This window comes from Tetrao urogallus (assembly GCF_951394365.1).
Source record: "Tetrao urogallus genome assembly, chromosome: 9".
NCBI lineage: Eukaryota > Metazoa > Chordata > Aves > Galliformes > Phasianidae > Tetrao > Tetrao urogallus.
Genome location: NC_136822.1, coordinates 12238519 through 12254474, shown reverse-complemented (window position 1 = coordinate 12254474; position 15956 = coordinate 12238519). Strand labels below are relative to the sequence as shown.

Here is a 15956-nt window from a genome sequence, read left to right as displayed (position 1 = left end):
CTAATTCTCCAGATGCTTAGTGATCCTGCGAACTTTCTCCTTCTTGTTCCTGTTGCCATGTTTTTTCCAGGGCTTTCCTACCACACTCCCCGCATTGGGTGCAGGCACAGACACGAGGCCACTGCCAGGCCGGTATCCCATCGTAGCTCGGACGCCTTTCATCAGAGCACGAACGTTCTCCTGGAAAGGGGGACACAGTCACCAGTGACTGATGAGAAGATACACAATCACAAGGATCTGTCATACATTAATAAAACCAGACACAGGCGGGCTCAAACCCTACAAGACTTGCTCAGTCCCCAGCTGCAGAGCTGCAGGAAAGGTCAAGCCACGCGGCTGAGTGAAGTCTGCCAGTGCTTTCCAGTTCTGCCTGCGGCCGTGCCTCACTGAGCCAGGTCCTCAGTGCTCAGCACCGTGAGCAGAGGCGGAATGTTTACCAGACACAGAGCTCCAACAGACATGAGCTACGGCGCTAAGATCGATTCTCACAGTCTCTGCTTTGCACACAACACATTGTCTTTACAAACAAATCTGGCGTCTGCGAAAGCCAGAGACTAAAATAACTTGCTCAAGTCTGTAGTGTGGGTAGCACTGCTGGGGCTCACAGCCAGACGTGCCAGCACTTTGGCCAGACAGAGGAAGAGTCTGGTAATCCCAAAAATTCTTTTCAGGTCACAGCTTTCTGAAAAGCTGTTTTTGAAAAGAGTCTTAAGTTCTTGGTTTCAAAATGCATGACTATCATTAGCAGTGCTGTAACAAACACTGTTCATACCCAGCTAATCAAGCAGAACGGATCACACTGTCTGAAACATCCTCATCACTGCTAAACGCTCCACTCTGATCTTTATAAGGTATGCAGACTTCATCAGTTATGGATTTGACATTTAATTCCAAGTCATTAATAATTTTTTTCAGTAGTGTAGGGGCAAAATGGATCCCCGTGGGACCTAACAAGAACCACACCAGAGAAACTTCCATCTTCCACCTCCCTTTCAGATTTTTTTATCTAGATTTTAACTCAGATTCCATGTTCTTTTCATCCGATCTCAGGTTCTGAATCAAAACAACCACGTAGTACTAAGTCAATTTGCCTTAAAGAAGCTTATTATGTCCCTTAAATAAGAGATTTCAAGAAAGTAAAGTTAGCTTGGAGGACCAGACAGTCCAAAACCACATTGTTGGTTACTGTGTCCTTTCTTTGCCCTTCTCTTGTTTGCTCAAGATTGATGTTAGGCCCATAACAACAAGGGCAACCCTGCTGCCCTTTTAAAACGAACTTCTGTGTACCTCATTAGCTGTCTTTCAGTCACCTAGGACATTCCTAGTGATTTACAAGACAATAAAAAGAACAAAGAGATATTGATTGGGTAGAAGTTATGTGCAGAGCTGGTAGCATGAAAGAGCATCAACTTAACTCAGTAAGCCTTCACCCTCAAAACCACTATCTGTAACATATCAATGCTGCTGTAATAACTCCTAAAAAAATCCCTCCCCAGGTTTACCTGGTGGAAAAATGATTTGTCCACCACATTTTCAATTTGTTTTGCTTTGGTATTGTTTTTAGGCTTCTCTGGTCCACTGGCTTGGACAGTTCTGCTCTCTGGACACCTTTCATGCTGGTGCTGAAAACCATCCGGATCCATGCCAGGAGGTGGATGGCAGTATAACAGCTTCCCCTGTGGAAATAATGGTACAGAGTTAACAAAAAAAAAAAAAAGAAAAATAAGAGAACAACTCCACAGCTAAGAAGGGCCCTGGAACTTCAAGGGACTCGTGCTGGCAGACTGTCAGCACATCTGGTCTCTTTGCCCAGGCATCTATTGGCTCAAGTTTTAAGTTAAAGCATCATTCTAATCCAAAGCACAACCTTCAGCTGTTTCAGCTGCAACACCCAGCTTCAGACAATACAGCACAAGTTTCTCTGAGGAGTACTGGAGGATCCTATTAAAAAATACTCAACAATAAGTTGCTGACAGGTGCTATAGAAGCATGCAGTACTACAACACTCAGAACTGCAGTCTTCTGCTATACAAATACTGACTCAACCAAACAAAATGGTTTCACTTCCTGAAGAGATTCTATCTGCTTTAAAAAGATGATGATTCCATTTATTTAAAACATAAAAATAGCCTGATTTAAAGCATATTTTGATGTACATCAATTTTATCCAAAAGGAATTCACTTTATTGTGACCTCTCATGCTCCAGTAAAAGTTTCAGTTCACCTCCCAGCAGGAAAGAAAACCCAAATGTAGTAAGAACTTACACTGACATAGTCTTTTAGCACATATCGAGCTGATCTCGGCTGGTCTGGCTGACCATGGGCTGTCATAAAGCCTCTCATATCTGCAAGACAGAAAAATGCCACCAGGGTACCTGCTGTTTTATCATTTTTGTTTTAGAGCCACAGAAGATTAACTGCATCAAAGAATCAGACAAGGTAGATAAGCCTTCACTGCATTCTTCAATCTAATTCAAGATGCAGCTGATGGGAAGTACCTAAAACAATGAGGGTACCAAAGAACAACTTGAAGGATACAGCATCGTACTTGAGACTGGCAGGACATTTCATGAACCAACACAACACAGTCACTACATCTGCTGGATGAAATTGGCAAAGCACCATTATAACACATGAGACCAGCTGTTAACAGAGGCTCTTTGTGGGAGGAGGGTAAGTCCTTTTGGGAAGCTCAGTGCAAAACAAACCTGACGTTAAAATCTTCTAAGGCTGCTTTTCAGGACCATGCACATAGTACAGGAGACAGGTTTTAAAGGGATCATCACTCACATCCATATGCTGTTAGAAGCTCTTCAGCTGTTGGCTTTCGATCTGGATCCTCATCTTCCCTTGGCCTTATGATATTTATTCCATAGGTAGCTTCCAAAATGTTTCGTGGGATATGCTGGCAGACATAAACTAGTGAAGGAAACCACCTTGTGATTTTCAGCTACAAAAGTAATCTCTGCCCACATCACTCTGAGAGCACGGGTAAAAAATTGCTTGGGATCTTGTTGCAAACCAGAAAAGCAAGTCTGATAAAAGGATGAACAGAATAAACTTAAAATGAGACAACAAAAGACAAACACAGCAGGGCTGTTTTACATAACATGCATCCCCATTGCTCTCAATGCATGAACACACATACACCTAGAAGGGCTGTAACATGCTACATCCCATCTTCCAGATCCTCTTGCAGCCATTCACACAAACCTCATGCAAAGGATATTAAAGAAATGGGTGGAACATGGTCCCTCATCTGGTCTATAGGTAGAATTCCAGAACAAATCATCTCTGCTTTGGTGGAGACGAAAGATGGCATCACCAGACCAGGGCAATCACAGAGGCACAGGCCAGGCTCCACATACAGAGTCTACACAACAAATAAGCAATGAGTCCACCAAGGCAAGTCAGTGTCCATGGAGGAAAAAGGAACAAGAGATCAAATGCACTCATGAAACAGAGATGCAAATGAGAATAAGCAGAAACTTTACTAACACAGATGTCTGCCCTGCAGGCCCCAGACAGTGAATTAAGAAAATCCTATGCAGAACACAGCAGCACTTCCAAGGTTCCTAAACAGGGTGCCCAAATCTGGGTAGACAGATCTCCAGCTCGCCAGTCTGATGGGCCACTGTCAGAGGAGAAAGCAATCCAGAAATCTTTAGCTGTGGACATTTTGACATCAGTGGCAGACTGCAGAAGTACAAATGTCACAATGTCTACTCTATCACTGGAGCTGCCAATTCAAAATTATGTGCTTGGTTAATATGAAGAAGGCAGCGTAACTCAGCATGCTCACAGCAGTAAGGAAGGACAAGAAGGGATGGTTTGAAGCTTGACATTCAGCTATTTACAGGAGCATTTAGTTTTAGGAGGTTAAGCTACCTAAATCAGATGTGGAAAATATCTCCATGGCACAGCTGCTCTCTTGAGACACTCTCAAAGCAGAGCAAGAGTATAGAAGCAAGGCCTGAAGTTGCAAAATGATATGAATTGAGACCACCCTCCCTAACCTAAACTCTGGTGGGCAGAGATCAGACTGGCAGAAAGAGTTCTCAGTAAGTTCATGTGGTAATTAATATTCATTATGATGTTCTCTTCTACCATAGAACTAAACAAATACAGCAAAGCTCTTTGTCAGCAGTACCTGGAAGTGCTTCGTGCGGCCTGGTGTTGCAGACACTGACACCTTCTTATCTCCAAGAATTGTGTTGATTGTTGAACTTTTGCCAACGTTAGGGTAACCCACCTAGATGACAAGTGAAGGGTAACAGTGATACTAGGCAGGATTGTGCTCAGACACAAAAGCATTTTAATAAGTACTGAAAATATAGGCAAGCAGTGTGGAATATTGCATTCCAGCAACTTCAGAATTAATCTTTCCACAAAACCCTTAGTGGTTTACACTTGCTAGCTTTTCACCCTTACATGGAGCCAGGCTACAGCATGACTGCTCCCCTTGAAAGTTGTACGGATTTAAAACTTAAGATTTAGCCAGTCCCATTTTAAGCATGAGGCCCAACTCACCAGTCCAACATTTACTTCCCCATCCTTCACCCTTGGTCCACTGTGCAGGGTTTTGAATATCTCCAGTAGCTCATTTCTCTGTACCAGATGGCTAAAGTTCTTGACATTCCTGTTCTGCTCTTGCACTACATGCTGCACTGCAACAATATCAGTTGTGCTTTCCATACTCTTTGGGGCAATAGCATTTACTTTGTCCCCACCTTCATCTTCAGAACAGGTTTGCCAGTCATCCTCTTCATCATCCTTGCAGTCTTCATATTCATCACTACTGTCATCGTCACAAAGCAAACACTGGTTTTCAGTTTGCAAAGCACTGCCTGTGGATGTGCTTTCTGCACTATCTTCTGCAGTGACATCATCTTCTTGGCTGGAACTTTCCTCCTCAGAGTCACTCAGGTCATCTGCTACACTGTCAGCATCCAGTTCCTGTGTAAACAGTATTTCATAGGTGAAAGTTAAATACTGCACACAGAGTGCAGCTGTTCACTGCACTTGCTGCAGCATAAGTCAATCATCTTTTTGTCATTCAGATCCCAAGGGCTGGCAATTAACTCCTAATGTTGCATTAGGGGATTTAGGGGACTGAAGTAGGACGTACCAACAACCAGTCCATGTTAGGAGACTGAAAAAAATATTCCAAGGGGTACTGTTAGCATTGTTGGGAAGTTATTAGAGGTCTCCGTCTTCAGGAGCACAACTGTGTTGTGTGTGCTTGTTGCTCACGCTATATCTTCACATACAGCAGCAGCTTAGGCATTCAAGACTAGGATGAACAGGGCTCTGGGCAGCCTGAGCTGGTGGGGGGCAGCCATCCCACGGCAGAGGGTGTAACTAGGTGATCTTTACGGTCTCTTCCAACTCAAGCCATTTCACAAGGGTTAAGATGACTAAAAGGTGCTCCAGTTCATTCTCCATTTTACCCTCCCCACTTTTGCCCCCAAATCAATTATTAAAATGCTGTTTTACAGCCACGCAGGTCATGAGAGAAATCCTACCCTGAGACCGTGCCTTTCCTAGAGAGGAGCTTAGATATGCCAGAGATGCAAAACAAGTTACTGGTGGCAGCCAGCACACGCCTGGTTTGAACTGCTCACCCACCTTTACTTCTCCAGAAAGCCGCCTGCACTCTGCCAACGCCGACCAGAACACCACTTTAACGCCCTCCTTCTCAAAGAACTTTGCCCAGGCAGCCCGCTGCTCTTCACTCAGCAGATCAGCTTTGTTTATCAGGATCATGTTCTCCTTGTCATTGCTGACTTCCTTAACATAACTTTCCTGGAGAAAACAAGGGAAAAATAAGCTTTCAACTCCTCACCCAGGGTAAGAGAAAAGCAGCAGGACAAGTTACACCATCCAGCTCCGTGCGAGTGCAGTTAGATTTACTGTCTCTCTCGGGCTAGATGGATCTGGTGTTGTGCAGACAGCTACAAGCACAAAATTGAAGCACTCAACTACTGCAAAACACGCTGTTCCCGGCCACAAGCGTTAACATCTCGTCTACTTAGACTGGTGGCAAGACATTAGCCAGCACATCACAGCAGGGACTCCTAAGAGCAGTTGTTTGAGCAATCTTATATTGCAGTGACGTGGCATTGTACAGATTTTCATTACAAAGTTGTCCCTTCAATAACTTTTAATCCTTTTTTCATTGCGTTGATAACTACCATTTTTATTCCATCTCACTGCTCATTCCATCACCCACAGCACAAAGCTTAAAAGTGAGGTGATTAAGCATGGGCACTTCTAACGAGTAAGGAGGAGCAATATGATATCTGCAATGTCATGCCTGCAGAAAAAGAACTTAAAAACAATTTGATGCTAGAGCACTTGCTGAAGATATTCAGTTAAGCACAAAAGTAGAACAGCTTCACGGTGTTATATGGCTTAACGTATAAAAAAATAAATCACACGCATAAGCTCTCAGAAATTAAAATGAAAACGATCAGGAAGATGGTTTACTTACCAGATCTTGGCATCTAAACAGAAGAGGGTTTCTAGCATCCACAATCTGGACAACAATATCACTAAAAAAAATAAAAAGAACACTGAAATACTCCTCTTTATACTGTCACAAAGAAAGAAAGAATGCTTTACTCGTTTTCAGACTTTGCTATGAATTTCACTTATTTGAATTGCATTAACCTATTAAGTACCTTTACTGAATTAACAAAGCATCTTAGCATTCCACATGCCCCAAAAGGATGTTTATGTCACTAGCTAATATTGCTACACAGTGCTTGTCTCACTCAGCTCGTTCTCCTTGTAAGCAAAGGGAAAGCAAGTACGCTGATTCTATTTGTCTCATGACTCTACTTGCTCATTTCTGTTATCTCAGGACAGCCTCAGAACACAGCTGGTTGAATGGGGGAATCAAGTCCCTAATCACCATGCAGTTGGATAAAAAAAATAAAGCAATCCCTCCAACCCCAAGGGAGTCATCAAATAAGTTACATGGGTACAAAAAAAGTACTGAAGAGAGACTGGAAGAAAGCTGACACTATGTACTCTGATAGGATACAGAAAATTGTTCAATCACACAGCTGGGTGACAAGAAAAGACTGACAAGCAATCATATTTAGCCAGCAAGGTGAGAGATTGGAAGACTTTCCCACTAAGTTCTAAGATGGCACACATACTCCCCCTACCCTAAATAAAATATCACAATAGGAGCAGAAAGGCATTCATAACACACTGCAGCCACCTCAGGATACACACTCACAGTGCACACGGCGATGCACTGCAGCAGATGCTCCCAACCCAGGTCTCACAGTCTTAGAGCCCCAGTGGAACCCAGCACAAAGCCACTTCTGTGAAAGGATAAGCTCTCCATGACCTCACTGCTGAAGTATTTTTCAATTTTAAGAAAATCGGAAGGGATGCTCTCAAACTTAATTACTGGTGAAATTAAATGCCTCCATCAGATTAACTTAGGAGATAGCACTCCTATTGTATTCCAGCTCTGCAGAGCAAACAAAGCTATTTCTGTGATGACAGGCTGTTCTCTTTTGTGCACTGTTGCAGTTTCTCTGCATGACAAGAAGCCAAAGAGCAAAAGGCTCTTTCTTTCCAAATGCTACTTAGTTGTTCTTCCTTGTCTCTCAGCCCTGGGAGTTGGGATATAGCTGTGTGGTTGAGAGAGGGGGGCAAGGGTTAATCTTGGCAAGAGACCTCAAAGAAACATCCTCAAAAGATGCCTCCCACGTGGTTATGGAAAAGGCCAGGGGCAGCAGCATCTGAATGACCCTCAGAGACTCACAACAAACAGACTGCAGAGTTGCCATGCTGAGACCCAACATGCACCACAATCAGCTGCTCCTCCTGCCATCGACTTTTGATCACTTCAAAGCTGATAATGAAATACTACTTACTGTAATTGCATTTCCTGTGCTCAGACACCTGATATTTGATTTAAAGGCTTCAATTCAGGGGGAAAAAAAAAAGAACAATACACAACAATTTTAAAAAGCAAATAGTTTTTTTGGTTTTTTTTTTTTTTACCTTCTTTCAATGACTCTCCAAAGCTGACGCCAAAATTCCAAGTTTCTTTCAAATGGGGTTAGAATTAACTTTTTTTCTTCCTCAAGGCTATGACAAAACAGAGAAAAGACATCACATTTGGCTTATGTCAGGCAATGAGCACAACACCAATTCCTCCTTAGAGCCAGGAGGCTTTAGTTACAGAGAGAGCAGTAATAACCAGAGTTGAGCAGTGGGTACTATTTCTGCTAGCAGAACATTGGTTCAACAGGTACACAATGGCTCCAGACTGTAAGAAGGGAGAAGCAGTAAACTTTGGAAAGCACAAAAACACGCAAAAAGAATGCTTGTAAAATCTCAGAGCCACCAAGTTTCACCTTTGAGAAAATAATGTATTTTGGAACAGTGCTTGTCTGTGCAATCTTTAACTCACTGTTACTAGAGCATGAGTGACTTTGCTCAGGGTAAAGTGAGTTCATTGTGTGCATGCAATAACACAACCCAACCTGCCAAGCCAGCCAAGACAGCACGAGAGCAGCACAATCTGCTCTAGACAGGGCCTGGCAGCACCATGCTACAGAAATTCAGGGCAGCATTGCTGCTCTTAAACAAGATGTTCTTCGTTCCACAGGCAAGAGCAGAACACAACACTCCATTGTGAACATCAAGGAATCACAGGGACAAAGTTTAACGAAGTATTTTAACAAACCAGATAACAGAATCTGGAAAACAGGAAGCAGCAAATATGGGTAGGCACTACAAGAATCTTGGATATACTCAGTATAAGAACATGCATACAGAAGGGAACTACGCAGAGCTCATGATAAAGATGTGCCTGAGCTGTGGCTGGGATGCCCAGACTTCAAGAATAAGTGCATAATGCCACTGAGAATAAGTCGTTTTTAGAAGTCTAGCAAAGATAAACACAATCCAGCTCTGCCTGTGTCTCAGATTCCAAACAGCTCATTTGCCACAAGCACAGCAGCATACTCACTAGGCAAGCTGTCGCCTCCACTCAAGAAAGCTCTCTCTCTCAGCTTGCTTCAAGTCTTCAGAACTGGTTGTCCTATCCCAATATGGCCTGCAACGAGCACATTTTGGAATGAATGGTCAGTTTTAGCAGTTATACTACATACATTACTGCAATACACATTCCTGAAGAACACAGGCACCACGCACTCACCTACACTGACATGGCTGCAGTTCACACATGCACACATCACCTTCCTGCAGCTTCAGGTACTCCTCCATTTCCTTGTTCCCTCTAAATCCCATCAGCTAACACAACAGGCTGCTGTCCCACACACAGCAGATCTCACAAGACTGGCTTTTGCAGCTAACATTTGCAGGGTGTTCTATCAGGGTCCACCACACAGAGAGAATCATAGAATCATCTGAGTTGGAAGTGACCTTTAAAAGTCACCTAAGTCCAACCCCCTGCAATGAACAAAGACACCTACACCTCCATCAGGTGCTCAGAGCCACATCCAGCCTGACCTTGAGTGTCTCCGGGGATGGGGCACCACCACCTCTCTAGGCAACCTGGGCCAGCACTAACCTTAATGCAAGAGAACTTTTTCTTACACCCGACATAAATCTTTTCGCCCCTATTTTGCGACTATTACCCTTGGTCCTATTCACAACAGACTCTGCTGAAGAGTCTGACCCCTTCCTTCTTACAGACCCCCTCCAGATACTGAAAGGCCACTCCCAAGTCTCCCTGTAGTCTTCTCTTCACCAGGCTGCACAGCCCCAGCTCTCTCAGCCTGTCCTCGCAGGGAGGCATTACATCCCCTGGATCATTTTTGTGGCTCTCTTCTCTGTGGATGCACTCCAACAAGTCCATGTTATCTCCTACACTGAAGACTCCACATCTGGGCACAGTACTCCAGGTGAGGTCTCACCAGCACAGAACAGAAGGGCAGAACCTCCCTTGACCTGCTGGCCACAGTTCTTTTGATGCAGTCCAGGATACAGTGGGCATTCTTGGGTGCAAAAGTTCTAGAAAGGTTTGCTAGGTGGGGACAGCCTGCAGCTCCAGCAGTACCAGGCTTTGAGCTGTAAACACAGCCAATCAGAGCAGACATGCTGGCACTGGCAGCATCTGCAGGCAGCTGCACGGCCACTTACAGCAGGTTCGTGTAGGTCCGCAATTACTTCAGAGTACCGGTGAAACAACACGCCATCCCCAGGCCTGCAGCTCAGCCTACCGCACAGCCTAGTGTTGGCCCAACCCTGCAGGACCCACCTCCGAGGGATGCGCAGGAACTGCCGGTTCTCCTCATGCAGCTGCCGGACGTGCTGGGCCTCCTGGGCCGTGAGCAGGCCAGTGCGGCTCTGGGCAGACACAAACTGGATGTTCAGGCGCTCTGTGTAGCCGGTGGGAGAGACCATGGCAGCGTCACCCCGAGCCAGCCGCCCGCCGCCACCACGCCACCACTCCCGCCCCTTCTGACCCTTCTCCGGCTCCGGACCCCACGGCCCGCCCCCGCGCCCAGCCCCGCTCCCCTCTCCGGCCACCTCCCGGGCCCCCGAGCCCCTCACCGGCCACGAAGCGAGTGCCGGCGAGCTCCGCCGTGGCCAGGAACTCCTCCAGCGGACTCTGCTCCACCGCCGAGCGCCGCTCCGGGCCGCTCTCGCCCACCACCTCGCTGGCGTGCAGCTGCCGAGACACAAGCCGCCGTTACCTCGTGAATGCCGGCTCCCCGAACCTCCCTCCGCACCCCGGCCCCTACCCATGACGCGGCGCCGCGCCGCTCCGAGCCGCGCTGTCGCTGCAGAGAGCGGCCCAGCCCCGCGCCCCGCTTCCTGCCCATGCGGCCCGCTGGACCCGGAAGTGCGGCCGCCCCGCTTCCTGCGCCCCACCCACAGCGCTCCGCCGCTCCCCGCCGCCCCGGAGCCGCGTTCCGGGCGCTGAGGTTCCGGACGTCTCCGCACCGCCGCCGGGGGGCGCGGAGGCTCTAAGCCCGGCCGTGTGCGCGGCGCTTCGCCTCGAGGAGTTCGCCTTCGTTCGTGCCCGGCTGCCCCGCCGCCCGCGCCGTCCCGGAGCGAAACCGCTGTTCGGGTTCTTCATGCAAATCCCGGGAGTCGTTCAGCAACAGCTGCTCGTTTCCAAGCGCGGTGACACCAGCGCGTTTTGCCTCAAGGGAACATTGTTCTTTCTGGGCAGCTTCTCCTCCGTTTTGCTCCCAGGCAGCCCTGGGAGAGCTCAGGACTGTGTCCGAAACATTCATGTGACGGCCATTCATTATTCATGCAGTTTCACAACGCTCCTTTCAGCGGTGTCACCAGCCCCAGCCCCACGAGCAGATACGACACGACCCCCCCCCCCCAGTGACACGAAGACAATTCCGCTCTGTGTGGGGCTGCATCTGCCAGCGCCCCCCTTGTCCTCAGCTGCATCCCAGCCCGGGCAGCGCGGCCGGGTGGTGGCCTCACCCAGCGGGTCCAGAGCACAGCTGGGACAGAGAGCCCTGGTGTTGGCAGAGGAGCCACACGATGTTGGCCATCCGCCCAACGCCCTGGGGTCACAGCGCTCAGGGAGCCTTTGGGAACGGGCTCGCTCCTCTCTGGAGCAGCAGCACCGCAGGGAGCTCTGCGCTGCAGGCTGGGCTCCGGGATGGCAGTGGCCTCGCTGCAGCCTTCGGGTGAGTTGTTTAGACTGCACTTATTCCACAGCCGCAGAGATACAGTCCTGCCTGGTGCAGTGCGGGAAGGTCAACCACACGGCTGTGTGTTGCTGCGGGCAGGAAGCTGCCGGGGTGGCTGCTGCTCTCCACTGCTGCCTGCTGCACGTCGGGCAGACGACGCTGCCCCGATGCCACTCTGCCCCTCGGCTGCAGGGGAAGGACCGTGCCCGGTATAGCGCCGTGATCATCCCCAAAGACTAAGGGAGGGTTTGCACCCCGTTCCCCACTGCCTAATAATAGCAGCAGGAAGTGCCGGGGCCGCCCGTGCAGGAAGTAGGGTGTGCCTGCCCTGGGTGGCTGAAAAACAACTGCAGCAAGAGGTGTGTCAGTGTGCGAGGGGACACACGGCTGTCACTGCATGGCTCTCACTCCCTCCCGGCATGGCTCGTTCCATACTCCGGTCCATCGGGATGGGTGATGCCGCCCTTTGGCACTCATGCAGGTTGGCAGGAGGTGTCAGTTAAAGGCATTAATGACCTTTTCCTTGAAAGCAGAGCATACCTCATGCTGTTTGTCCCCTGCTTGACTCGCACACCTCAGGCTGCCTGAGCACCCAGCAGATAGACGAGGCCAGGGGAGCAGTGTTGGCACAGGGAATGCAGCACCCATCCTGCCCCTGGGCCTGGGACCCACTCTGGCTTTCCATTTAATGGGAAATCCTGATATTTCCTTGTCTTACTTGAAGCTGAAACTTCAATTTATCACAATTACAGATCCACTACACCATTTTATTTTGGAAAAAATACCAAAATGCCCGTTTGAAATGCTTCATTCTGTCTGTCTGTCTGCTGCTGCAGCAAGACGAGAAACACTGCTACCCAGGCTCTGCTCATAGCTCACACACTCACACAATCAATAGATCCCCATGCATGTGGCCTCACTGCATCCACTTTTCCCACAGGTGCACTGCCTTGGCAGAAGCATCACATTTCTGCTGCTCTCCCCAAAGCCATGTAGACCCTCACCCCAGCTCCAGCAGTGGGGCACCAATGTCAGGAACGTGGTCCAGCAGCAGTGAGGAGGAGGAGGTGGAGCAGGGCAGGAAGGGGGAGCGCTGCCAAGAGCCATGCGCAGCACTGCGTGCAAGGAAGGCCGGGTTGCTCAGGAGAGATTGTATCTCACAGACTTTCCCACGCCACTGAAAAGCTCTCCAGGCGGGTGCACAGGGGCAGGTGATGCTCAGTAGCTGCTGGTGTGTGACACAAGTAGGGAGCAGGCTGCTCTCCTCCCCATGGGTGACAGGGCTGTGCATGCCCTGCAGAGTGCTGTGCTGCTGTCCTCACAGCGTCAGCTCCAGGATGGGAAACGAAGCAGAAAGAGACCGCTGTTGGGAGCATTAACAGAGCAAGGGGGCTGCAGTGGTGTGGCACAGCAAGTGGAGAGGAAGTCTAGTGAGGAATTGAGTGGAGATACTTTCCATCCCCAGTCAGCCCTCAACCACAAGGCGCCAACCTGCAGCTGGGCCTGCAGCTGGGCCATGGGCAGCTGTGCTTGGGCTGCTCTCTGCCCAGCACTGGCTGTAACCAAACCCCCAGCCCAAGCAGGCAGAGCAGAACGGAGATACCAAGCACAGAGTTCACGTGTCACCCTACGCCCTTGGATGTGCTGTGTTTTCAGAAGGACTCCTACTGTGCTGATGCATGTGGCAGCACCAGCTGCTTGCAGCCCTGAGATTGTGGTCGTCCCATGCTCTGCTCACAGCCAGACATGGATTTTCTAATGCTGCAAGATGCTACGCCAGGCCTCCCTAAGACAGGAAATGCCCCGCACTGCGGGCACACATCCAGCAGTGTCTCTGGAAGCAGACACAGGTGTCCCCTACAGTGCTTTGGGGCCGTGCTCACAGAGCTGCTCTTGGTGCAGGGCTGTGTCTGAGATGGAAGCAAACAGCAACGCTGTGGTTAATGTGGCACCGGGTGCTGCGGAGACATGCAGTTCCCGAGGAACCTGCTAGATGGCATAATGTCATGATAATAAATAATATCGCTTTATTGCAATTGATCCGGACTTTATAAATGATGTGGGAAACAAGTAAGTGTACTTTTGTACCTCTTACTACACTAAGAAGCACTGCTCCCATTCTGCAGAGCATTCAAATGTGACGAAGTGCCACTCTCACTCTCTGCAGCTCCAGAACGGGCACCTTTTCTGACAGAGGATGCGATACACGGCCCGAGGAGCTCCACCACGACCCGGAGAGCAGCTTCCCACAGCCCTCATAACGTACGTGAGCGTGTTCACATAACCTCAGCCAGAAGCTGCCAGGGAGCTGCTCGTGTTCCGCCGCTGCACACCAACAGCGCGAAGCATTACTCATCCGTAACAGCCGGGCTTCGCTGCAGGCACCGCGGCCGGACTCACCGAACCGGAGGGAACGCGGTGTCGCAAGAGCGGGGCCGGCAGCGCACGCTCACGCGTGGACGGGCGGCAGGGCGGGACGCGGCGGAACGGTCCCGGCTCCCCCCGGCTCCCGCCCCGACTCCGGGCGGGGCCGACGCCGCCCTCTGCCCGCCTCTCGGCGGGGCCGGGCCCGGGGCTCCGCGGCGGGCGGCGCAGAGCAGCGGCGGCGGGCGGGCGACGAGCAGCGCGGCGGCAGCTCCGCGGGCCGCGGGCGCTCCGCCCTCGGTGCGCGGGGCCTCCCCTCTCCGCGCCCGCGGAGCGCCGGCGCCCGCCTATATCTACGGCGCTGCGGCCCGACGCCCGCAAGGATGTGAGGCGGGCGGGCAGCGCAGCCGCCGCCGCCGCCGTGGCATGCGCTCCCCCGGCAGGAGCCGTCGGCGCGGCGCGTAGCCGCGGCTTCGCGGGGCGATGCTGCCCTGGAAGCGGAGCAAGGTGGAGCTGGTCGCGGGCGAGGCGCGGCGGCAGAGCAAGCCTAAGGGCTACGCGGTGAGCGTGCACTACTCGGCGCTCACCTCGCTGGCCCGCGCCTGCCCCGAGAGCGCGCTGCACCGCGTGGGCAGCATGTTCCGCTCCAAGCGGCGGAAATTCCGCGTGACCAGCGAGGACCCCACGTACACCGTGCTCTACCTGGGCAACGCCACCACCATCCAGTCCAAGGGCGAGGGCTGCACCGACCTGGCCGTTTGCAAGATCTGGAGTAAGAGCGAAGCGGGTCGCCAGGGCACCAAGATGAAGCTGACCATCAGCGCGCAGGGCATCCGCATGGCCCACGCCGAGGACAAGGGGCTGCGGCGGCCCGGCCACCTCTACCTGCTGCACCGCGTCACCTACTGCGTGGCCGACCCGCGCCTGCCGCGCGTCTTCGCCTGGATCTACCGACACGAGCTGAAGCACAAGGCGGTGATGCTGCGCTGCCACGCCGTGCTCGTCTCCAAGCCCGAGAAGGCGAAAGCCATGGCCCTGCTGCTCTACCAGACCTCGGCCACGGCGCTGGCCGAGTTCCGCCGCCTGAAAAAGCGGGACGACGCGCGGCACCAGCAGCAGCAGCTGGTGGGCGAGCAGAGCATCCCGCTGGTGCCGCTGCGCAAGCTTCTTAACGGGCAGTGCTGCTACAAGCCACCGGTGGAGCGGAGCCGCAGCGCGCCCAAGCTGGGCTCCATCACAGAGGACCTTCTGGGCGAGGAGCAGGAGGAGCGCGCCATGCACTGCGAATGCGAGGACATCCTGGAGGCGCTGGGCGAGCCCGAGGGCGAGCTGCTGCGTGCCGGCGCCGGCCGCGGGGAGGGCCCGGAGCTGGGCCGGCTGCTGCGCGACCTGGGCGAGCTCAGCCTGGGCAACGACCTGCGCTCGCTGCGCGCCGACCTCGGCGTCCGGCGGCTGCTCTCGGGGGAGAGCACGGGCAGCGAGTCCTCCTTGGAGAGCACCGGCCCCGACGGCGCCGCCCCGCCCTGCAACGGCGCCGAGCAGCCGGCCCAGGGCGACCCGGAGAGCGGATGAGCTCCGGGGAGGGGGCACGGCTCGGCAGCGCTCGGGCCCTTCCTGGAGTGCGCGGTTCCGCCGGGGCGCACCGGCTCTACCCTGGGAGCTCGCGGCCTCACCGGGGAGCTCCGGGTCCCCTCCGTCGGCGGCGCGCGGTCCCTACCGGCAGCCCGCAGCCTCACCGGGGGGGCATCGGATCCCCTCTGCCGGCAGCACGCGGCGCTCCCCGGGAGCACCCGGTTCCGCTGGGGAGCGCCGGGGAAACCCTCCGCCGGCACCGCGCGGCCTCACCAGGGAACGTCGGATCCGTTCCGCCGGCAGCGCACGGTCCCTCCGGGAGCGCGCGGCTACTCCGGCTCCTCCCGGTTCCTCCGAGAGCGC

General features: G+C 51.9%; 2 protein-coding genes across 2 annotated transcripts; one reads left to right on the top strand and one right to left on the bottom strand.

The window, feature by feature from the left end:
* On the bottom strand, nt 1-10823 carry LSG1 (large 60S subunit nuclear export GTPase 1; the record flags this gene model as incomplete). Its single annotated transcript, XM_079539751.1, has 14 exons — nt 1-180; nt 1503-1676; nt 2266-2345; nt 2791-2919; nt 3235-3373; nt 4151-4252; nt 4531-4956; nt 5629-5805; nt 6494-6554; nt 8029-8115; nt 9002-9088; nt 10256-10376; nt 10552-10669; nt 10743-10823. The coding sequence occupies 14 exons, from the start codon at nt 10821-10823 to the stop codon at nt 1-3; spliced, it is 1962 nt and encodes a 653-aa protein (XP_079395877.1).
* Nucleotides 10824-14504: 3681 nt separating this feature from the next.
* On the top strand, nt 14505-15593 carry FAM43A (family with sequence similarity 43 member A; the record flags this gene model as incomplete). Its single annotated transcript, XM_079539838.1, has 1 exon — nt 14505-15593. One exon carries the CDS (start codon nt 14505-14507, stop codon nt 15591-15593), a length of 1089 nt encoding a protein of 362 aa, XP_079395964.1.
* Between the last annotated feature and the right edge of the window lie 363 nt (nt 15594-15956).